We start from the raw sequence: 24,324 nt of genomic DNA, 5'->3' as shown, positions 1-24,324 counted from the left end.
AAAGGAGGGTACGCGGATGAAAAAAGGGAAGTGGTGGTTGTATGCAGGGGCTCTTGCCTTACTTGTGATTTTGTTGAAAAAATTTGGTTGGATTTGGTTGTGTTTTTTTAGAGAGATTTGTGAGAGAAATTTGAAGAAGATGAAATGAATAATGGATGAGAGAGCTTCTGCCAGATTTGTAGCAGAAGATCCTCGGTAGTTGTTTTCCTCGGCAGTTAACTGCAGCCGGATTTCAAATTCCTCGGCAGTTAACTGCTGATGGAGCAAAAACATATTTTACTAGTGTGGCACAACCTTATCAAATGTGGGAACAACAATTCTCTACTTACTTACCCTTTAAAAGTGAATAAGTAAGAAATTTGAAGTTAAAACTCCGTCTTGACATTGCAATGCATTGTCCTATCAATTGAAACACTTTCAACTTATTTTGAATATTGAATAATTTGATGAACTATTACTGGTTAGAATAAATAAATTATATCAATTATTTTATCAAAGTTACTTTTTATTAATTAAAAAAACTTAGAATCAACTTTTACACTCCGTTTTTTTTTTTTTATATATAAAAATTAGTTTTCTAAAACTTAGTTTGTGCCTTTTTTCTTTAGATCATTTTTTTTTGAATAATTCTTTTGGATCAACTTGGTATGTACCATTTTTTCGGTTAAAACTTGTTATGTACCATTGAGAAATCATTCATATAAACTAGTATAAGCTAGTAGAGTAAATAGAAAGTAAAAACATAGTTAAGTCGAGCACAAAAAAAATAAAATAGTTAAGTCATTACTTACGCTAAAACAAAAAGAAACGGGTGTATATATAAAAGTAAGAAGTAATAATAGTAATATTTAGAATTAGGGCTCAACATGCCATTAAAATCAAAAGCCCAGTAGAAAAGCCGATAAATGGAAAACACTGCGTTAAATCTAAAATAATTCAAAGAATCGAAACATGAAAATCAATACCGTTCCGATTCAAAGGTTTCGTAGGAATCGTTGCCGAATTCTTTTTTCTTCAAGAAAGCGACGAAACACGCTCTGTTCTGTCCCCCTTTCATTTTCAACGGTACATTTCTAACTTTATCTTGATTTTTAGATTTTGATTCTTGAATATTCATAAACCCTATATTCTTCCTTATTCAACAACCTTCAATTTTCTGCTTTAACAACAACAGCCCTGTACAATTTAACAAACCCCATAAACGTGTGAAACTCTGCAAGATCATTCTTTTTCACAATATTTGAGCCTAAATGTTGAAACCGTTAGGTTTCCTTGACTTAAAAAAATTCATAATGTAGAGTTGGATGATATCTTTTATGACATGAATTTAATTCTTTACTGTGATCGCCTCTTTGAGTTGAAATCAATTTTGGTAATTTGAAAAGGATGATACAATCTTAGGTAATGGATGGAAACGATGCATATTACTTTTTGCTCCTTAAATTTTGTAAATGATGCCTAGGTGATTTTACAATCTTGAGTGCAATTCTAGACTAGAATTGTCACTCATATATTATATCTGAGTCTGAGTTTTGAAATTATTATAATGTCTTGATCGATGACCCGAAAAGAATTGACGGATATTATTTGTTCCATTAAATTTGTAAATGTTGGGATGCCTCGGTGATTTTACAATCTTAAGTGCAATTCTAGACTACAATTGTTGATGCCTTGATCGATGACCCAAAAATAATTGACGGATATTATTTGTTCCATTAAATTTTGTAAATGTTGGGATGCCTCGGTGATTTTACAATCTTGAGTGCAAATCTAGACTAGAATTGTCTCTCAGATATGATATATGAGCTTAAGTTTTGAAATTATTATGATGCCTTGATCCATGACCCGAAAAGAATGATATTATTTGTTCCATTAAATTTTGTAAATGTTGGGATGCCTCGGTGATTTTACAATCTTGAGTGCAATTCTAGACTAGAATTGTCACTTGGATATGATATACGAGCCTGAGTTTTGAAATTATTATGATGCCTTGATCGATGACCCAAAAAGAATTGACGGATATTATTTGTTCCATTACATTTTGTAAATGTTGGGATGCCTCGGTGATTTTACAATCTTGAGTGCAATTCTTGACTAAAATTGTCACTCAGATATGATATATGAGCCTGAGTTTTGAAATTATTACGATGCTTTGATCGATGACCCGAAAAGAATTGACGGATATTATTTATTCCATTAAATTTTGTAAATGTTTGGATGCCTCGGTGATTTTACGATCTTGAGTGCAATTCTAGACTATAATTGTCACTCAGATATGATATATGAGCCTGAGTTTTGAAATTATTATAATGCCTCGATGACCCGAAAAGAATTGACGGATATAATTTGTTCCATTGAATTTTGTAAATGTTGGGATGCCCTGTTGATTTTACGATCTTGAGTGCAATTCTAGACTAGAATTGTCGCTCAGATATGATATACGAGCCTGAATGCAATTCTAAATTGTAAATTTCCACATTGAGATGGAATATAGGATGCCTCGATGACTCGAAAAGAATATGAATCATGAATATTATTTGTTCCATGAATTTTGAGATGGGATGCCTCATTTGACCCTAAAAGGAACATCATGAACACTGCAATCATAATTTAAAGTTTGACGATGTCTTACATGCGAGCGATATTGATATGAATTTGTATTCATAATATAAAGCTTTGTATTGCATGTCTGTTTTCATGGTAGAATCACACCAAACACACATCTGTGCTGAAGTTTCATTTTGTAGCTTCTCAGAAAACGTGGCATTGGGACGTGCACCCAGTTGTGGAAAAGTCAATCCAAACATACTAGTATTTGTTGTGTTTTTATGGCATCGAGTTCACTTTTAGACTGCGATTTGTCATTGCGTGCTATATGGGATGCCTCATTACTTCTCTTACTTCTCTGCATTCCTCTTCAGAGGTTATGATGTGTTTAAATAAGATGAAACACATTGTTCCGTCCTTTCATCTTCTTTAAAACATGCAATTTAAAAAATTTGCAGTCTCACCTTCAATGGTAACATTTATACCTCTCTTGCTTTTCAGGTTTTAATTCTTGAATTTTTTAATAGTGGAATTGGTAGTACCAGAATGATTCAGCAAACTTTGTTTTTGTATGGAGACCCTTTTGGTACTGATGTTTTGAAAGACAATTTGTTTGTTAGTCAAGGTAATGAAATTTCCACAAATCCTTTTGGTTTTATAATATTTGGTGCATGTTGTTAGGCTAACTATTTTCACAAGAACTTTCAATCTTCTGCTTTATACAAATGTAGACAAACCCTTCATATATGAGCCTAAATTTTGAAATGTTTAGGGTGCCTTGACAACCCTAAAGGAATGAATATGTAGAAATTTTGTGTATGAGAGATGAAATATGAGACTTAATTTTGTAAGTGTTGGGATATATCGAAACTTCAGTCACACTTAACTTATAATGTGAAGGCTAGATAATGCCTTAAATGTGATATTGGTGTGGATTTTTATTCATTACATAAGGGATGGTACCTGTTGCACTTTTATGACTCAATAAAATTTTAAGACTGTGCTTTTTGAGCCTACAAGTCGGTCAGCATAGGATGAGGGACTTTATAGTTTAAGTGACTAGCCATCTAGTGTTAGTCTTGAGGAATAAATTATACTCTTAGCTTTTGGAGTCGAGGTATATTTGAATGACTCTATCGAAGGAGTTGATGAAGTTCTTGGTTCTTCAAAAGTTCTTCAAAGGCATAAGTGATAATATTCAAAACGTTTTATACTTATATGTTGCAACAATTTGAAAATCTTGCAATTTGGAGGTATTCTCATTATTCATATTTCCTGATTCATAATTTTGATTGAGAGTTGTTAAGTTTATGCAAAATATGGTATAGGCATCTCAAAGTTTACGTATATAAAAGAAATTGAGATACATTTAAAAGGAAGAAAATAATTTATATGAGCCTGAGTTTTGAAATTATTACGATGCCTTGATCGATGACCCGAAAAGAATTGACGGATATTATTTGTTCCATTAAATTTTGTAAATGTTGGGATGCCTCGGTGATTTTACAATCTTGAGTGCAATTCTAGACTAGAATTGTCACTCGGATATGATATATGAGCCTGAGTTTTGAAATTATTACGATGCCTTGATCGATGACCTGAAAAGAATTGACATATATTATTTGTTCCATTAAATTTTGTAAATGTTTGGATGCCTCGGTGATTTTACGATATTGAGTGCAATTCTAGACTAGAATTGTCACTTAGATATGATATATGAGCCTGAGTTTTGAGATTATTATGATGCCTCGATGACCCGAAAATAATTGACGGATATAATTTGTCCCATTGAATTTTGTAAATGTTGGGATGCCTTGGTGATTTTACGATCTTGAGTGCAATTCTAGACTATGAATTGTCACTCAAATATATGAGCCTGAGTTTTGAAATTATTATGATGCCTTGATGTCCCGAAAAGAATTGATGGACATAATTTGTCCCATTAAATTTTGTAAATGTTGGGATGCCTCGGTGATTTTAAAGGAAACTATTTTCTAAATGTTGAGATGTCTCAGTGATTATATATGATCTTGAGTGCAATTCTAGACTATGAATTGTCACTCAAATATGATATATGAGTCTGAGTTTTGAAATTATTATAATGCCTCAATGACCCAAAAGGAATTGATCGATATTATTTGTCCCATAAATATTGCAAGTGTTTGCATGCCTCGATGACCCATATGATATTTGAGCCTGGGTTTTGAAATGATGCCTCGATGACCCGAAAGGAATTGATGGATATTATTTATCTCAGAAGTGTGACAAGATGCCTAGATGACCCTGAAGCAAACATTATGAACACTTTACCCATACTATAAAGGTTGGATGATGCCTTAAATGTGAGATTGTTATGAATTTTTTTATTCATTCATAATGCATCTATGACCCGAAAAAAATTAATGGATATGATTTGTTTCATAAATGTTACAAGTGTTTGGATGCCTCAATGACCCTAAAGGAAATATTTTGAACACTTCACTCATAGTGTAAAAATCGATGACCCTAATATCAATCTTTATTCATAATATAAGGGATGGATTCGTCGTACTTTTATAACCCTGAATGCAATTCTAGACTATCGATTGCCACTACGAGATGAAATGTTAGATGCCTTGATGATCCTAAATGAATCAATGGATATTAAATGTTCCATAAATGTTGCAGGTGTGTGGATGCCTCGATGACACTAAAGGAAACATTACGAATACTTCACTCACAATGTAAAAGTTGTATGATGCCTTAAATGTGATTTTGTTATGAATTTTTATTCGTAATATAATGGATGGATCCATTGTGTGCTTTTATGACCCTGAACGCAATTCTAAATTGTAAATTGCCACATTGAGATGGAATATAGGATGCCTCGATGACCCGAAAAGAATATGAATCATGAATATTATTTGTTCCATGAATTTTGAGATGGGATGCCTCATTTGACCCTAAAAGGAACTTCATGAACACTGCAATCATAATTTAAAGTTTGATGATGTCTTACATGCGAGCGATATTGATATGAATTTGTATTCATAATATAAAGCTTTGTATTGCATGTCTGTTTCCATGGTAGAATCACACCAAACACACATCTGTGCTGAAGTTTCATTTTGTAGCTTCTCAGAAAACATGGCATTGGGACGTGCACCCAGTTGTGGAAAAGTCAATCCAAAAATACTAGTATTCGTTGTGTTTTTATGGCATCGAGTTCACTTTTAGACTGTGATTTGTCATTACGTGCTATATGGGATGCCTCATTACTTCTCTACATTCCTCTTCAGAGGTTATGATGTGTTTAAATAAGATGAAACACACATTGTTCGGTCCTTTCATCTTCTTTAAAACATGCAATTTAAAAATTTGCAGTTTCACCTTCAATGGTAAAATTTATACCTCTCTTGCTTTTCAGGTTTTAATTCTTGAATTTTTTAATAGTGGAATTGGTAGTACCAGAATGATTCAGCAAACTTTGCTTTTGTATGGAGACCCTTTTGGTACTGATGTTTTGAAAGACAATTTGTTTGTTAGTCAAGGTAATGAAATTTCCACAAATCCTTTTGGTTTTATAATATTTGGTGCATGTTGTTAGGCTAACTATTTTCACAAGAACTTTCAATCTTCTGCTTTATACAAATGTAGACAAACCCTTCATATATGAGCCTAAATTTTGAAATGTTTAGGGTGCCTTGACAACCATAAAGGAATGAATATGTAGAAATTTTGTGTATGAGAGATGAAATATGAGACTTAATTGTGTAAGTGTTGGGATGTATCGAAACTTCACTTATAATGTGAAGGCTAGATAATGCCTTAAATGTGATATTGGTGTGGATTTTTATTCATTACGTAAGGGATGGTACCTGTTGCACTTTTATGACTCAATAAAATTCTAAGACTGTTCTTTTTGAGCCTACAAGTCGGTCACCATAGGATGAGGGACTTTATAGTTTAAGTGACTAGCCATCTACTGTTAGTCTTGAGGGATAAATTATACTCTTAGCTTTTGGAGTCGAGGTATATTTGAATGACTCTATCGAAGGAGTTGATGAAGTTCTTGGTTCTTCAAAAGTTCTTCAAAGGCATAAGTGATAATATTCAAAACGTTTTATACTTATATGTTGCAACAATTTGAAAATCTTGCAATTTGGAGGTATTCTCATTATTCATATTTCCTGATTCCTAATTTTGATTGAGAGTTGTTAAGTTTATGCAAAATGTGGAATAGGCATCTCAAAGTTTACGTATATAAAAGAAATTGAGATACATTTCAAAGGAAGAAAAAAATTGACGGATATTATTCGTTCCATTAAATTTTGTAAATGTTGGGTTGCGTCGGTGATTTTACAATCTTGAGTGCAATTCTAGACCAGAATTGTCACTCGGATATGATATATGAGCCTGAGTTTTGAAATTATTAGGATGCCTTGGTCGATGACCCGAAAAGAATTGACAGATATTATTTGTTCCATTAAATTTTGTAAATGTTTGGATGCCTCGGTGATTTTACGATCTTGAGTGCAATTCTAGACTAGAATTGTCACTCAGATATGATATATGAGCCCGAGTTTTGAAATTATTAGGATGTATTGATCGATGACCAGAAAAGAATTAACGGAAATTATTTGTTCCATTAAATTTTGTAAATGTTGGGATGCCTCGGTGATTTTACAATCTTGAGTGCAATTCTAGACTAAAATTGTCACTCAGATATGATATATGAGCCTGAGTTTTGAAATTATTACGATGCCTTGATCGATTACCCGAAAAGAATTGATGGAAATTATTTGTTCCATTAAATTTTGTAAATGTTGGGATGTCTCGGTGATTTTACAATCTTGAGTGCAATTCTAGACTAAAATTGTCACTCAGATATGATATATAAGCCTGAGTTTTGAAATTATTACGATGCCTTGATCGATGACCCGAAAAGAATTGACAGATATTATTCGTTCCATTAAATTTTGTAAATTTTGGGATGCCTCGGTGATTTTACAATCTTGAGTGCAATTCTAGACTAGAATTGTCACTCGGATATGATATATGAGCCTGAGTTTTGAAATTATTACGATGTCTTGATCGATGACCCGAAAAGAATTGACAGATATTATTTGTTCCATTAAATTTTGTAAATGTTAGGATGAGTCGGTGATTTTACGATCTTGAGTGCAATTCTAGACTAGAATTGTCACTCAGATATGATATATGAGCCTGAGTTTTGAAATTATTATGATGCCTTGATCGATGACCCGAAAAGAATTGACGGAAATTATTTGTTCCATTAAATTTTGTAAATGTTGGGATGCCTCGGTGATTTTACAATCTTGAGTGCAATTCTAGACTAAAATTGTCACTCAGATATGATATATGAGCCTGAGTTTTGAAATTATTACGATGCCTTGATCGATGACCCGAAAAGAATTGACGGATATTATTTTTTCCATTAAATATTGTAAATGTTGGGATGCATCTGTGATTTTACAATCTTGAGTGCAATTCTAGACTAAAATTGTCACTCAGATATGATATATGAGCCTGAGTTTTGAAATTATTACGATGCCTTGATCGATGACCCGAAAAGAATTGACGGTAGGGGTGGGAATAGGCCAGGCCAGGCTTTGATAGGCCTGAGCCTGGCCTACGAAAAAATTTACAAGCCTGAGCCTGGCCTGTGGCCTATTATAGGCCGTTTTTCTTGGCCTGGCCTGACCTATTTAAAAGCCTGGACTGGCCTGAAAGCCTACTTACAGGCCTACTTTATATTAAGGTCATCAAATAGTTCATTTGGCCTACTAAATAAGCTAAACATGCCTTAAAGCCTACTTAAAAGCCTATTTAACTACAAGTAAATTTTAACTAGATTAAAGTCTACTTAAAAGCCTATAACAACAAAACCTATTTAGGGACTAATAGATAGAGAAAAAGATGTTTATATTTTTAATTTATGCAATTATTTTAATATAAAAAATATTTTTTAATAAATAAGTATTAATAGGTCGGCCTATTAGACTTAACAGGCTTTTCTGAAAGCCTAAGCCTGACCTATTTAACTAAACAAGCTTTTTAAAAAGCCTAAGCCTAAGCCTATCTACTAAACAGGTCAGGCCAGACCAGGCCAAAACAGGCTAGGCCGTAGGCCCCTGTATGCCAGCCTGGCCTATTCCCAACCCTAATTAACGGATATTATTTGTCCCATTAAATTTTGTAAATGTTGGGATGCCTCGGTGATTTTAAAGAAATCTACATTTTGTAAATGTTGGGATGCCTCAGTGATTTTACGATCTTGAGTGCAATTCTAGACTATGAATTGTCACTCAAATATATGAGCCTGAGTTTTGAAATTATTATGATGCCTTGATGTCCCGAAAAGAATTGATGGACATAATTTGTCCCATTAAATTTTGTAAATGTTGGGATGCCTCGGTGATTTTAAAGGAAACTATTTTCTAAATGTTGAGATGTCTCAGTGATTATATATGATCTTGAGTGCAATTCTAGACTATGAATTGTCACTCAAATATGATATATGAGCCTGAGTTTTGAAATTATTATAATGTCTCAATGACCCGAAAGGAATTGATCGATATTATTTGTCCCATAAATATTGCAAGTGTTTGCATGCCTCGATGACCCATATGATATTTGAGCCTGGGTTTTGAAATGATGCCTCGATGACCCGAAAGGAATTGATGGATATTATTTATCTCAGAAGTGTTACAAGATGCCTAAATGACCCTGAAGCAAACATTATGAACACTTTACCCATAATATAAAGGTTGGATGATGCCTTAAATGTGAAATTGTTATGAATTTTTATTCATTCATAATGTCTCTATGACCCGAAAAGAATTAATGATTATGATTTGTTTCATAAATGTTACAAGTGTTTGGATGCCTCAATGATCCTAAAGGAAATATTTTGAACACTTCACTCATAATGTAAAAATCGATGACCCTAATATCAATCTTTATTCATAATATAAGGGATGGATTCGTCGTACTTTTATAACCCTGAATGCAATTCTAGACTATCGATTGCCACTACGAGATGAAATGTTAGATGCCTTGATGATCCTAAATGAATCAATGGATATTATATGTTCTATAAATGTTGCAGGTGTGTGAATGCCTCGATGACCCTAAAGGAAACATTACGAATACTTCACTCACAATGTAAAAGTTGTATGATGCCTTAAATTTGATTTTGTTATGAATTTTTATTCGTAATATAATGGATGGATCCATTGTGTGCTTTTATAACCCTGAATGCAATTCTAAATTGTAAATTGCCACATTGAGATGGAATATAGGATGCCTCGATGACCCGAAAAGAATATGAATTATGAATATTATTTGTTCAATGAATTTTGAGATGGGATGCCTCATTTGACCCTAAAAGGAACATCATGAACACTGCAATCATAATTTAAAGTTTGATGATGTCTTACATGCGAGCGATATTGATATGAATTTGTATTCATAATATAAAGCTTTGTATTGCATGTCTGTTTCCATGGTAGAATCACACCAAACACACATCTGTGCTGAAGTTTCATTTTGTAGCTTCTCAGAAAACATGGCATTGGGACGTGCACCCAGTTGTGGAAAAGTCAATCCGAAAATACTAGTATTCGTTGTGTTTTTATGGCATCGAGTTCACTTTTAGACTGTGATTTGTCATTGCGTGCTATATGGGATGCCTCATTACTTCTCTTACTTCTCTGCATTCCTCTTCAGAGGTTATGATGTGTTTAAATAAGATGAAACACACATTGTTCGGTCCTTTCATCTTCTTTAAAACATGCAATTTAAAAATTTGCAGTTTCACCTTCAATGGTAACATTTATACCTCTCTTGCTTTTCAGGTTTTAATTCTTGAATTTTTTAATAGTGGAATTGGTAGTACCAGAATGATTCAGCAAACTTTGCTTTTGTATGGAGACCCTTTTGGTACTGATGTTTTGAAAGACAATTTGTTTGTTAGTCAAGGTAATGAAATTTCCACAAATCCTTTTGGTTTTATAATATTTGGTGCATGTTGTTAGGCTAACTATTTTCACAAGAACTTTCAATCTTCTGCTTTATACAAATGTAGACAAACCCTTCATATATGAGCCTAAATTTTGAAATGTTTAGGGTGCCTTGACAACCCTAAAGGAATGAATATGTAGAAATTTTGTGTATGAGAGATGAAATATGAGACTTAATTTTGTAAGTGTTGGGATGTATCGAAACTTCAGTCACACTTAACTTATAATGTGAAGGCTAGATAATGCCTTAAATGTGATATTGGTGTGGATTTTTATTCATTACGTAAGGGATGGTCCCTGTTGCACTTTTATGACTCAATAAAATTCTAAGACTGTTCTTTTTGAGCCTACAAGTCGGTCACCATAGGATGAGGGACTTTATAGTTTAAGTGACTAGCCATCTACTGTTAGTCTTGAGGGATAAATTATACTCTTAGCTTTTGGAGTCGAGGTATATTTGAATGACTCTATCGAAGGAGTTGATGAAGTTCTTGGTTCTTCAAAAGTTCTTCAAAGGCATAAGTGATAATATTCAAAACGTTTTATACTTATATGTTGCAACAATTTGAAAATCTTGCAATTTGGAGGTATTCTCATTATTCATATTTCCTGATTCCTAATTTTGATTGAGAATTGTTAAGTTTATGCAAAATATGGTATAGGCATCTCAAAGTTTACGTATATAAAAGAAATTGAGATACATTTCAAAGGAAGAAAATAATGTATATGAGCCTGAGTTTTGAAATTATTACGATGCTTTGATCGATGACCCGAAAAGAATTGACGGATATTTATTCGTTCCATTAAATTTTGTAAATGTTGGGATGCCTCGGTGATTTTACAATCTTGAGTGCAATTCTAGACTAGAATTGTCACTCGGATATGATATATGAGCCTGAGTTTTGAAATTATTACGATGCCTTGATCGATGACCCGAAAAGAATTGACAGATATTATTTGTTCCATTAAATTTTGTAAATGTTTGGATGCCTCGGTGATTTTACGATCTTGAGTGCAATTCTAGACTAGAATTGTCACTCAGATATGATATATGAGACTGAGTTTTGAAATTATTATGATGCCTCGATGACCCGAAAAGAATTGATGGATATAATTTGTCCCATTAAATTTTGTAAATGTTGGGATGCCTTGGTGATTTTACGATCTTGATTGCAATTTTAGACTAGAATTGTCGCTCAGATATGATATATGAGCCTGAATTTTGAAATTATTATGATGTCTCGATGACCCGAAAAGAATTGATGGGTATTATTTGTTCCATTAAATTTTGTAAATGTTGGGATGCCTTGGTGATTTTACGATCTTGATTGCAATTCTAGACTAGAATTGTCGCTCAGATATGATATATGAGCCTGAATTTTGAAATTATTATGATGCCTCGATGATCCGAAAAGAGTTTATGGGTATTATTTGTTCCATTAAATTTTGTAAATGTTGGGATGCCTCGGTGATTTTAAAGAAATCTACATTTTGTAAATGTTGGGATGCCTAAGTGATTTTACGATCTTGAGTGCAATTCTAGACTATGAAGTGTAGCTATTAATAAAGGCAATACTTTTCTTTTTTTTTTTTAGCCTATTTTACATTCCAATTCTACCCTTTACAATTTTCTTTAATTACTTTTTTTCTTTTCTTTTCTATTTAAGCTGTGCGGTTTTTTTCCCTCAAATGTGCCAATATTACTTCTCGATGGTTTTTTTCTTTCTTTCTGGAACAACATTGATGGTAATAGAACCACCACATTTGTATCCCAACAAAATAAAACCCACCGCATAACCTGTTTCTTTCTTTTTCCATATGCAAAGACGAACTTTTGTATAGAAGAGTCAGAATATGTTATCGGAACAACACAATCAAGGTTTCAAACTTGGCTCTAACTTAAGTTTCAGTTTTCGATTGTAGGCTAACACATACAGTCACTTCTTCATTTAGTTTCCTTTCAAGCTTTCAAATCACACAAATCAAAGAAGAATAGATATAGATAGTATTTGTTTGTTCTATAAAAGAAAAAAATGTGCAATAGAAAGAGGGGAGGAGAAGTGCAGGAGGAAGAATGGTTAAATAATGCTCTCAATCAAACACAAACTAAAGAATTAACTACCAAAAAAAAGGAAAGGAGGGAACCTCCTGGGGAAATGCTGAGATCTGCATTGCAGTCACAGAAATTTCACTGTGGAAGCAGAAAAGAGCGGTGCGTAATTCAAACTATATAAGAAGGAGCGTCACATTGCTGAGGTTTGCGACAACATGATAACTGTAACGCCCTCTTTGAATTATTTATTTTATTTAATTATTTAATTGAGTCTATAATTTATTAAGAAGAGTTTATAATAAATTTATATGATTATGTAATTTATTAAGTGGCTTATTATATTATTTAATAGAATAAGATTTGAAAATAAAATAATATTGAGTTTAAGGGTTGTTATGAGATTTGAGAGAGTTTTGGGGAGAAAGAGAAATAAGATAAAATAGAATAAAATGTTATAAATAGGAGAAATCTAGTTTAGAAAAAACAGAACGTACGATCAATTTTGGAGAAAAGGGAGAAAAAGCCAAGAGAAGGGAGAGAGACCTAGGAAGCTGCGATTTTTATATTCCAAGGTAAGGGTGGGACTAACATTCAATAATCTTGAGTCTATGATTCTGAAAATTGTATTTAACATGTTGTAGGTTTAGTTTTTGAGAATTTGAGAATTAGGGTTAAGAGTGATGATTGTGATGATTTTGAATGAAAGTGAAGTTGAATAATATAGGTTGTTTTTTTTTATTTTTCTTTTTATCTCTGCCCCGAATTTGAAATGAAAACTGGTATTGATTGGTAAAGAATTGGTCTTAGGTGTAAACACAAAAGTTGTAGGTATGAATGTTAGCTTTCTAATGTCGTTGGTCTGACGTCAAAACGATTTATAGAACTTGAGTTATGATCAAATTACTGCACGTAGGTCACAGTGAATTTTTATGAATTTCAGCACAACTTTGTCCGAATGTGAAATGAAAACTGGTATTGATTGGTACAGAATTGGTCTTAGGTGTAAACACGAAAGTTGTAGGTATGAATGTTAGCTTTCTAATGCCGTTGATTTGACTTCAAAAGGATTTATAGAACTTGAGTTATAGTCAAATTATTGCACGTAGGTCACAGTGAATAATTGAATATGATTGATGAACTAGTATATGAATGTATATGTTTATGAGTATGATGTTGTTTATGATTGATGAATTAGTATATGTATGTATATGTTGTGAATACGATATTGTCCATGATTGGTGAAGTGTTATATGTATATATGATGTTTTAAGATGTTGATTATTATTTGATGTTGTTATATTGTGATATAATTGTATATGCATTACTTGAATTATATGTGAATAATTGAGACGTTGTTGACTTGCATTTGATATTATTATGTCATGCTGTTTTTGTATACTGTTGTGTTGTTGTTATTTAACTAAGCTGCATGAGTCGGTCTAAGTTGATTAAGATGATAAAGTTCCAAATTATTGGATTATATAAAAGGTTGTCGATTTAAGATGTTAAGAGGTCGAATCCATGCATTAGCATTTCATTGATGGGGCCTTAATGCCCTGGAGCCTTTGCTCAATTAAGTTGAGGGCTTGATGCTCTAGGAGCCTTTTTACGCTCAAATAAGTTGAGGGCTTGATGCCCTGGGAGCCTATTTACGCTCAAATACGTTGGGCTTGATGCCCTGGATTGGTACCACATGCATATAAGAGGTCTAAGTTGCATAGTCAAGGAGTCGCATTTGTCGAGTCAAAGATGTTTAAGTTGCCAAGTTGTTGAAGCTGTGATTCTTTATATGAACTATTAAAGATGTGATATATGATATATTATTGTCTATGATGAATATTATGATGATTTTAGGTTTTTAAATAGAATTATATGCTTAATATTATTGTTTTGTGAAATGTCACCCCTTCTGCTTGGAAATGTTGCTCTTCGTATGAGTAACTTGCAGGTGATCGAGTTTAAGTTACTGTTAGATTGCTGTCGTGAGTGGATTATCTCTTATGTGTGTCTTTAGGTGCTCTGATACGTAACGGGATGAGAACTTTATTGTATGCTTTTCTATTCCTTACGTATTGCTTATGAATTTACATGATTAAGTTGTTAATTGGATTTTTATGAGATACTTTGATGAGGCCTTCGTGCCAAAATTATTTTTAGATGTTCGAATAAATTTCACTGTGAAGTATTAAATATTATGTTATTGAATTTTGATGGATAATTAGTTAATTATTCCGTTTATGATTTTAAGTAAAGAATATGACATTCCGTTAAAGTGAATACTCTGATTATTTTTATGAAATTTTTATGTTGGAAAAACGAGATGTTACAATAAACCCCGTCTTATTTTTCTCCCTCTCTCTAAATCTCTTCCTCTCCTTTGTTTGTCTCTTTTTACTTCCGAAATTTAGTTGACAACAACTTTGTAACATGATGAGGACACCATGCATGAATCAACCACCATCAATATTCAGGTTTTCTTTTTAATTGATTTTTTTTCACGTTGAAGTTTTTACTTATTTATTCAATTTAGTTTTGATTCTAAATCTAATTAAATGTTTTTTGTTATTTTCTTCTTCTTTTGATGTGTCTAGATTTTTGTTTTTGGTGTTTAATTATATGTGAATTTGTGGAAAGTTTCCCTTTTGTAACCACCGTTTTTTGGATAATACAACATTTGTGATTTGAACGGTTACGTACACCATTAATCTCACCCTGTATACTTCTTTTTCATTCCATTATTATTTAACTTCTTTCTCCGCTTCCATGTTTCTTTGTTATTCTTTTGTCATTAATTGACTTTTATTCTTTAATTCGGTTTGGTTTTTACTATACATTATATGTTTTCATCTTCCACATGGTGTGAACCTAAAAAAGGCATAAAGAAAAGGACTGCATTTTTGTGGTAGTGATGGTGACTAAGTTGTAGGGATAAACGTAATACTTTAGCAGTTTATACTTTTTTCTCTTAATTAATTGACCGGTTTCATTGAAGAAAAAACATTGAGCGGCTTCATTATTTTTTGTCAAGGAAAAAAATCAAACGACAGGAGCAGAGAGATGACAATTGCGATGCAATTTATCATTTACTTACAAGTTTTTAAATGCAAGTCTTATTTTCAATTACATTGAACCAATGATCATGGATATGCTAAAGATTAGACCATCATGATGAAGATACTTCTATCATTAGCATATTGAACCAATGATAGAACTTGAAAGATTAGACCATCATGATGAAGCTAAAAATTGAAATATAATACAAACAACAAATGCAATAGTCAAGATTTAATGTGACCTATTAGTCAAAGTAAAATGGCAAGAAGCATGTTAAATCTTAACCATTGATTTTTTTTTTTGGTTAGATAGCCTAGTGGCTAGAATTGATTACCTTATAAGGTGAATAAAGTGGGGTGTCCGGGGTTTGAACCCCGACCTCTGCATATAATAATGCATTGTCCTACCAACTGAGTTATGCTCACGAGACTTAACCATTGATTTATTGTATCAATAAATTACAATAAATCATATAGTTATTTTTAACTGCATGATGATCCAATCTTTTAAGTTCACCCCACACGTCACCTTCTAGTATAAGCATAGTTGTGATTATCCTATGGAGGGGGTCTAGCTCCTACCAACACATTAGGAATTGCAAACTCAAACCACCAATTATTATGATGCCGTTCTAATGTTGGGATGCCTCAACACATTAGAACGGCAACCAAAGGTTGGTTTAACGATTGGTTGGAACTACCATCTTGTAGATCAGTTGAGTGTTGGTTCAATGAAGTGAAACCTCAAATTGGACCCGGCGTACATATTTCACAACAGCCAAGTCCACGGCCGTGGATGTGAGCTTACTGATCTTGATTCTCCGACAACCTTTGCCGTTAATAAGAGGCAGTGCACTATCCATAGCACCGAGTCTCTTGTGCTTCACTCCTTTCAAGACGAGTTTCACCGCCAATGAAGCCACCTCTTCTCTATCTTCTCTTCAATCACATCTAACAATGATAACAATGACAACAGAGTAGGAGCCGTCATTGCTCACACAGATCAAGTTGAAGGCAAATATAGAGGGAGAGGGGGATAGAGATTGCGGAATTAGAGTTTTTGAGGTGGGAAACATGTAAATTTGAAAAAACAAAAGCACTTCACGATAATAATATTACAAAAAAGCCTTTGACCAAGGTGGACCACATGGAGCACTTGTCCACCCTAGCTTTTACCTAAAACATAATCATCACTCAAAATTCCCAGCAGTATACAATGTACAAAAAATACAAAATCGCTCCACAGCCCACCATGTCACTCCTAAAAATATTTTTTATTTTTTTTAAAGTACATTTAGGAAGTTCTGCCAAGAGAAGAGTTATCTTCCTCTCCTATACCCATGAAAGAACCATAAAGTGGATTAGAAGAACTTGTACGTAGAGGTAAATCTTTTGTTGTATAGTATGTGTGATGACTTGAACCAATGAATTTGCGAACTGTGCTCACAAGTTAATGTAAGGATGGACTTCTGTATCAAGAGACAACTCTCAAGGAACCTTGTATATTACATTGATAGTCTTCTTAAAACAGTGCACTGGAATCAACTCAAACACCCGCACAAATTGCTCCTGAAAAACAAATGCATATTGTAAAGTAAATTTGATGTGCATACCAAACATTTATGTAAGTAAATTCCGAATATAATTTCTTAGATACTCAAAGTTGGGATATCTTTTTGGTGGTTACAAAACTATGTCATGAACTTGAATTTTAAACTAGAACATGTATACATACAGCACAGACATAGAGAAAAAAAGAGATAGCCAGTGAGACCTGTCGACCAAGACGAGCAACAAAACTTTGCCTCATCAACATGCTTCACATCAAGTCCAATAAACCAGGATCCAGCGCTCACATCATCATGGGCATAGGTACGAAGAATAGATCTGACAACTCACAGATTGATGATTGATGCATAAACAGTTGCTAAAAATATTTGTGCAGCAAAAACAGACCTGACCTGTTTATTGATATGAATTTAGCCAAAGCTCGAGATATGACATACATCTCTCCTGATGCATGACGAAAATATCTGTTCCACAAGAGATTTAATTATCATTTCAAGAGGAGATAAATAGTTTGAAATGACAAAAAAATGACATGATTCAACTTGGTGCACTTGTACAGAGTTGTTGTACAACTGAAATATTCAACTTGCATGCAAGCTTTGCTTGGTTATTATCCTCACTAGCACATGACATAATTGACTAATCCTTTGCAATGAGCCAACAACTACGGATTTTGATATAATCATGTATATTCCACATCATATGATAAGCTTCTCCATTAAAATTAAAATACCTATTGCAATTTTTATTTACGGGATCAACAAACACAGCACTAAAGAATACCAAGCAGCTATTCGAAACTAAAGAATGAATGCTGTGCCATCCAGTAAAATTAATGCAATTGTTTAATCATATGAATAACTGGTTGGTTGGCTTACGATTTTTTGTCACCAAACTTCCACCATTCTGGTTCATACCATTTGTGGTTCCTGTCAACATTCACAGACAAACAGTCTGAGAACCATAAAATTTATTCTACATAAGCATATGGAATTTTAGCAGATAAGGGGCTCACTGTTCGGAGAAAACTTCGCCTGATTTCATGCACCCCATGTAAAGACGAGGTTTGTCCAAATGAGTTGCAAGCGTAGCACCCAAGGCATCTGTACAGGAAAGAACATGTAAGTAGTAAAAGATAAATAAGTATAAAAATTTGAATTCTTTTTGGAATTTTTTAAATAGGGCCATGAGGCACAAAATAAAGTATTATCTTGTAATCAAAACAATAATGTTAACTAAGTGGGAAGAATGATTGCCACATTCATGAAGAATGATAAGATCGATTGCGGATCCGCCACAAGAATACGGATGTTCTAGATAAGGATCTAGAATTGGTTCATCCAAATAACCTAGAGGAGCAAAACTAGCTCTCACTTCAATCGAAGATTGAATATCAAACTTTCCCTAAAATATGACAACAAGATTGTTATTTATACCTACACCTACGAATAACGTGACCCATCACCTATAAGGCCCAATATACAACTCCAATATAAATAAGGCAGTCTAAAATTTAAAGCAGTCTAATAAGAAACTAGAAAAACAAAGGAGCATTATACAACTCCAAAACAAGGAAATCTAAATTTTAAACTAAACATATTATTACAATCAAAATTCACTAAAGAAATATTAACATATCGGTCCTTATTAGTTATGCGTTATGAGTCATTAAATCAAGTTACACTAGAAACATTGCTCCATTTCACCCACCTTGGTTAAATCCTATGGTTGACATCATTGTTAATTTCACCATCATCACCATCATTTTATATGGACTCTAGTTACTAAGATTGTGAGACTTGTGAACAACTATCATACAATTTTCTATCATGCTCATTACTTTTAGAAACCTTTAAATCATAAATTTTTCCAACAAAGCATCAATGTGTCCTCTTAAACCAAACTGATTTCATGTTATTTTCGAACCCAACTAAGGAAAGTATCCAATGAGCATGTGCATTTTGAAGTTGATAACTGGATCATCTAATTAAGGGCCTGATTGTTATAAATTTTAAAAAAATGAATTTTTCTTTGTATTTCTAAAATTGGATTTTTTAGATATTTACTCAAAAATAGTAGAAGTTATTTCAAACTCATTTGACAAGTTAAAAATGAGATTTTGACATTCACTAACTTAAAGATTCATTGTTATTTTACGTAGTAAAAATCACATTTTTTCAAAATGACATCTCCCAAAAATGATTTTTATGAAAAGTTATTTGAAGTAGTTTTTTTTATAGAGATTTTTTCAAAATTTTAGCATCCAAAAACATTTATAACAAAATGATGAAATACTTAGAATTACATTTTAAGATAAGTTCTTCAAACGAATTATGGCAAAAAGATATTACACTAAAAATCTATTTTAAAAAAACTTATAAAAAACGGGTCCAAAAAAATTGGATGTTATCTTGAAAGGTATTTGTTTCTTCCATTATTTGTCGAAAGAAGACAACAATTTTAAAAACAAGTGTGTGCCTTTTTATTTGTTTTCTGAAATTTGTCTGCAACTAAACAAAAGAACCAAAAAACCGAAATCAAATCATACCTATTTGTGCAACAAGAACAACAACCAGAACCTTATGTCACTAAAAACTTAGCACCTAGACAAATAAAAATAAGGAGGGGGCATGACCAGTATGAAGAATAAATACCCCTAGCCATGATTCCAAGTTGAGATGGAGAGAAAATTCTGAGAGAAATGCTAGGAATGACATGGGAAAGGAAGATTGAGAGAAGGATACGGGGGTAGTTATGAAAATTCAATTGATATCTTTGTCCATAAAAGTTTAAAACCTGATTTGTGATTCCCTATCTTCTGTCACAGTGGGTTTCTTAAGAAGCTAGAAAATATAGCTTTCAAAAAACTTGATTTTTTAGGGGCTTCTACATTTATCTAGTAGCCCATCCAAACACTAAAGTCGACCTAAAGTGCTTTTATTTGGGACTATGGTTATAGGATTCAAAGAAAACAGTAAAATTATCCATAATTTATTAAAAGGTCATTAAGATTCACTGCAAGCTCAAAGTCATATGATCATATACCCATTGGTACAAACAGGGATTTCTCTAATGCATAGAGTGGTTTTTCCGTACAGAAGAACCATATAACAAAAAAGTGACATATTAGGTAAAATGCATTATAGAAAAATCACTTCATCCAGTTAAAGAAAAACTAACCAATATTTACATAAACATCATCATTGACTTTAGCATAAAACTCCGCATCCCATTCGTCTGCAGCGTGAGCAAAAAACAATTTAGCCTTCTCTGGGTGTCCCTGGCTTCCTTCTACGTGATCATCCTGACAACAGAAGTGTTGAAGGTGATGAGTTAACTAGCTTATGTTGTTTACTTTATGCTCTACTCACAGGAAGCACCAAAATACAAAACAAATGTTATAAGAACCAACCATATTTAGCAACTATGAGTGCAAATGTGTTACTTTAACCTCAAATTTGCCTGCTTATTTAAACTACTGACTGAAAAAACATAAAGAGTAAAGCATTCAAATTGATGTCAACTCAAGATTGGAGTAGGCACAAATATATATTAGTAAATTGTGTTGCCGTTGTTTCAATACAATATGTGATTTTAACCATTGGAAATAGAAGAAGAAAATAATGAAGTACTCATTGCAATACTATTTAGTAAAATACAACAGTGATTGAAATCCAAAAGCTTTATTTCCAAATTCAGAATGAGCAAATTCAATTGGATTTTTACAGAAAAGTTATTGCCAAATGATTACGTAAAGAAAGAGATCCAATAAATTTTTCTGTTGTAACAAAATAGAAATTTTCTAAGCAGATAAAGTATGAAAGCCTTGATTAAGATATACATACTAGAATTAGGAAGTCATTCGTCAACCTATTCTCACGATCAATGTCTTTATCCTGACTGTCTCCACGATTTGGACTGCAAAGTTATATGAAATTCATAAGAACCACTTCCAAGTTACAATTGATCCCCCCCTTCACCACCCAAAAATAAAACCAAAAACCCTGACAAGTTAAAACTAAGAATTTCAACCTTCTACCAATAACAAACCGCACAATAATGCCCTTTCCATCTTCTATTTTCTTTAAAGCTGCACCTACAATGATAATGCTTTTAAATTAAAACGTTTCTGAAGCACAATGTTAGTGCAAAAATTGTAACACATTATATAAAAATCTGGAAGAAAATTATTCAGATACGCTAGAGCACTAAATCTTTCATGAAAACTCGAAATAACTATGCTCAGAATCGGTCAATAAACAGTTACATACGATAGTACTATAAACCAGTTACATAAGAGTTTTCTCATTATTCATTAGCAATAGCAGTTGTTAAAGGAATTAAATATATATAAGGATTGTCCTTTCTATGTCAAAATGTAAGAGATGATCGTTTTTCTCAGAGGCAGGAAACCGAAAAGGGAAAGTTTGTCATACACTCTATGTGTACATTAACTCGTTATCAACTTATGCAGGAAAGAAAAGGCTATAATTTCATGTTATTGAACTCATACCAGCTCATGTTAAAGCCATACATTAGAATTCAGACTTCACAAAAATTCTTTACATCAAGTGCATACTCAGCTAAAAAAAAGAGATATATTTATGGCAAAGTCAATGGCACAAACTTGCAGAATTGAGCAAGAGAAAGAAAAGAATAATGTTACCACTTCCCATCCAAGCTTTACGAATGGCATCTCTATTCTTCCTTCGCCCAAACTTTGTGAGTATACCTATGACTACCAAGGGTCGTCTCTTAGAGTAAGTCCCATTGGTCTCAATCAATCCCTTTGAAACAAAACCCTCTTGTTTAGCTGCAGCAAGTTCCATCTCTAGCGCATCAAGCTTCTTATGTTGTTCCCTAAACAACACATTATCAAACTGTATAGTCACAAAATGAAGTTGAGAAGCTTACAAACACCAAAGTAAACCATGAATAAAATTAAACAACAATCAAATCGCCAACTTTTTGCTAATTTTTGTAACATGTAAATTTAACTCACCTGCAGGCTATGATCTTCAATGTATCGTCCACTGATATAGCAGATTGCCCCTAGAATGAAAAAACTTTTCGTTAACTTAGCCAGAATAAAAAATAGAAAGGCATGTCCAAGTCCTAGTGAGTCAAACTCTCTGCGTGTGTGTCTCTGACAGAATGGTCTCGATAAATCACATGTATGTTTTGTTTCAATTTTGGAAGGGCCAAAATGGATTCTAGAAAAATAGAACTGATTTTGACATGTTTGGATGTTTTAAAGTAGAATTGATTTTGCTTGTAGAATTGATTCTACTTGAAGCTAGAATTTGTAGCTTTTGGCTTCTACAATTGATTTTAACCTTGATTTACTGTTCAAATCACTTTTTACATAGACATATCCAAACATAAACCATTTTACATTCAACTCATTGTTAGCCAAAATCAATTATACAAAATCAATTCATTCATAATCAATTCTCGCCGCCACAAAACCAAACACATGCAAGCCTATGTTTGGTTCTATGTTTGGAGCAGGAAAAGTTGATTCTAGAAGTGCAAAATTGATTTTGACATGTTTGGTTACTCAAGTAGAATTGACTTTGCCTCCTAGATTAATTCAAACTTGAAGCTAGGATTTGTTGCTAATTATTGCGTCTAAACATGATTTTTACACTGAAACTTATTGTTTAAGTCACTTTTATGCAAATGTATCCAAACATAAACCACTTAACATTCAACACACTGCTAAGTAAAATCAATTCATTCAAAATAATTTTTTATCACCACAAAACTAATAAAAATTTGCATGCGATCAAATAGTTATCAAATTAAAATTACATAAAAATCAGATCAAATTCATATGCAATTACATAAACAACAAAAATTAAGATCCCTAACTTCATTGAGAAGCAACTATTAATTCCGAAATAATAATAATAATAATAATAATAGTTAATTAATAACAGTGAGAATCGATCGATAACACAGTAATTGAAATTGAAGTAGAAAAATGAAGTTACTGACCTGGCCAGTGATTCTATCAAGCTCTTTGATGAGATAAACGCGATTTTGTGCGTCTTGCCATAACCTGATAAAGGAAAAATGAGATTAACAGAGAAGAAGAGAAGCGATAATGAATGGATAAGAAGAGAAGAAAGAAGAACCTTCCGGCGACGTAGATAGAAGCGAAAGTGGCAAACATGGAGATGAAGAGTGCAGGGATTCGAGATCGATTCGCCATAGTGGAGAGTCTGTGACTCGATCCCTTGCTCTGCATTTTGAATTTCGAATCCAATTCTGTTCAACAATGTTGTTATGCGAGAGAGACTCTTTCTTTGCTTGCTTCTGGGAACAAAGTCACCAACCTCTCACTTTTCTTTTTCCTTTTCATTTTCAAAATAAATCCAATTATTCAACTTTTTTCTAAATTTTGTTTGCCTTATAATTTTATTTGTGACCAATAAAGGAGTTCAATAAACTAAGACTAAGAGTGGTGCTAGTCACACCCAAAAAAAAAAAAGTTACATTCGAATTTATTTAAAATTTTACAATAATATCAAAATTATCCTCTTCATGTAAATTTTTAAAAATTTATCTTTTATGATCATTCTGAACCCTTACCCCCTTTCATCCACAAATCACCATAGATGTGCAATCAATATCTAAATCAACATCTTTGTTATTGTTCTGTACTATATTTATAAAGGTTGGTGAATTTCATGAATTTTATTTTCGATGAGTTTCTATTTGTTTATTGTTTGTTTTGGTATGAGATATGTTCAATTTAGGTTTGTGTAAATTAAGTTTACTTATGTCAATGTAAATTAAGTTTACTTATGTTCAATTTAGGTTAATGTAAATTTAGTTTACCTATGTTCAATCTAGGTTAATGTAAATTTAGTTTACTTACGTTCAATTTAGGTTAGTGTAAATTCAGTTTACATGTATATAAGAGGTTAGTGTAAATTCAGTTTACTTACGTTCAATCTAGGTTAATGTAAATTCAGTTTAGTTACGTTCAATCTAGGTTAATGTAAATTTAGTTTACTTATGTTCAATCTAGATTAATGTAAATTTAGTTTACTTATGTTCAATCTAGATT

General features: G+C 32.7%; 1 protein-coding gene across 2 annotated transcripts; it reads right to left on the bottom strand.

The window, feature by feature from the left end:
• Positions 1-16,754: 16,754 nt before the first annotated feature.
• LOC11411516 (hydroxyproline O-galactosyltransferase HPGT1) lies at positions 16,755-23,612 on the bottom strand. 2 transcript variants are annotated; one of them, XM_013605940.3, is made up of 12 exons: positions 23,387-23,612; positions 23,247-23,310; positions 22,249-22,298; positions 21,913-22,106; positions 21,279-21,336; positions 21,092-21,164; positions 20,427-20,550; positions 18,262-18,349; positions 18,125-18,175; positions 17,639-17,710; positions 17,452-17,564; positions 16,755-17,246 (listed from the first exon to the last, which is right to left on the bottom strand). In XM_013605940.3, the coding sequence occupies exons 1-12, from the start codon at positions 23,497-23,499 to the stop codon at positions 17,224-17,226; spliced, it is 1,023 nt and encodes a 340-aa protein (XP_013461394.1). In that variant the 5' UTR covers positions 23,500-23,612; the 3' UTR covers positions 16,755-17,223. The 2 variants fall into 2 exon arrangements, with proteins under 2 accessions (XP_013461394.1, XP_003602169.2); XM_003602121.4 differs by having other exon boundaries at positions 21,279-21,342; positions 23,387-23,611.
• Between the last annotated feature and the right edge of the window lie 712 nt (positions 23,613-24,324).

The sequence above is a fragment of the Medicago truncatula genome, chromosome 3, assembly GCF_003473485.1.
Source record: "Medicago truncatula cultivar Jemalong A17 chromosome 3, MtrunA17r5.0-ANR, whole genome shotgun sequence".
In the NCBI taxonomy this organism is placed as follows: Eukaryota; Viridiplantae; Streptophyta; class Magnoliopsida; order Fabales; family Fabaceae; genus Medicago; species Medicago truncatula.
The sequence above is the reverse complement of the archived record's forward strand: the minus strand, read 5'-3'. Positions and strand labels throughout refer to the sequence as shown.

What these genes read in the sequence shown, in the direction of transcription:
- LOC11411516 (XM_003602121.4), bottom strand. Translation starts at nt 23,499, where the DNA reads ATGCAGAGCAAGGGATCGAGTCACAGACTCTCCACTATGGCGAATCGA. An exon ending in CGAATGACTTCCTAATTCTA is followed by an intron (nt 20,551 to 21,091) that starts GTATGTATATCT and finishes TTCTGTTGTCAG; the next exon opens with GATGATCACGTAGAAGGAAG. An exon ending in GGCGAAGTTTTCTCCGAACA is followed by an intron (nt 18,176 to 18,261) that starts GTGAGCCCCTTA and finishes GAATGTTGACAG; the next exon opens with GAACCACAAATGGTATGAAC.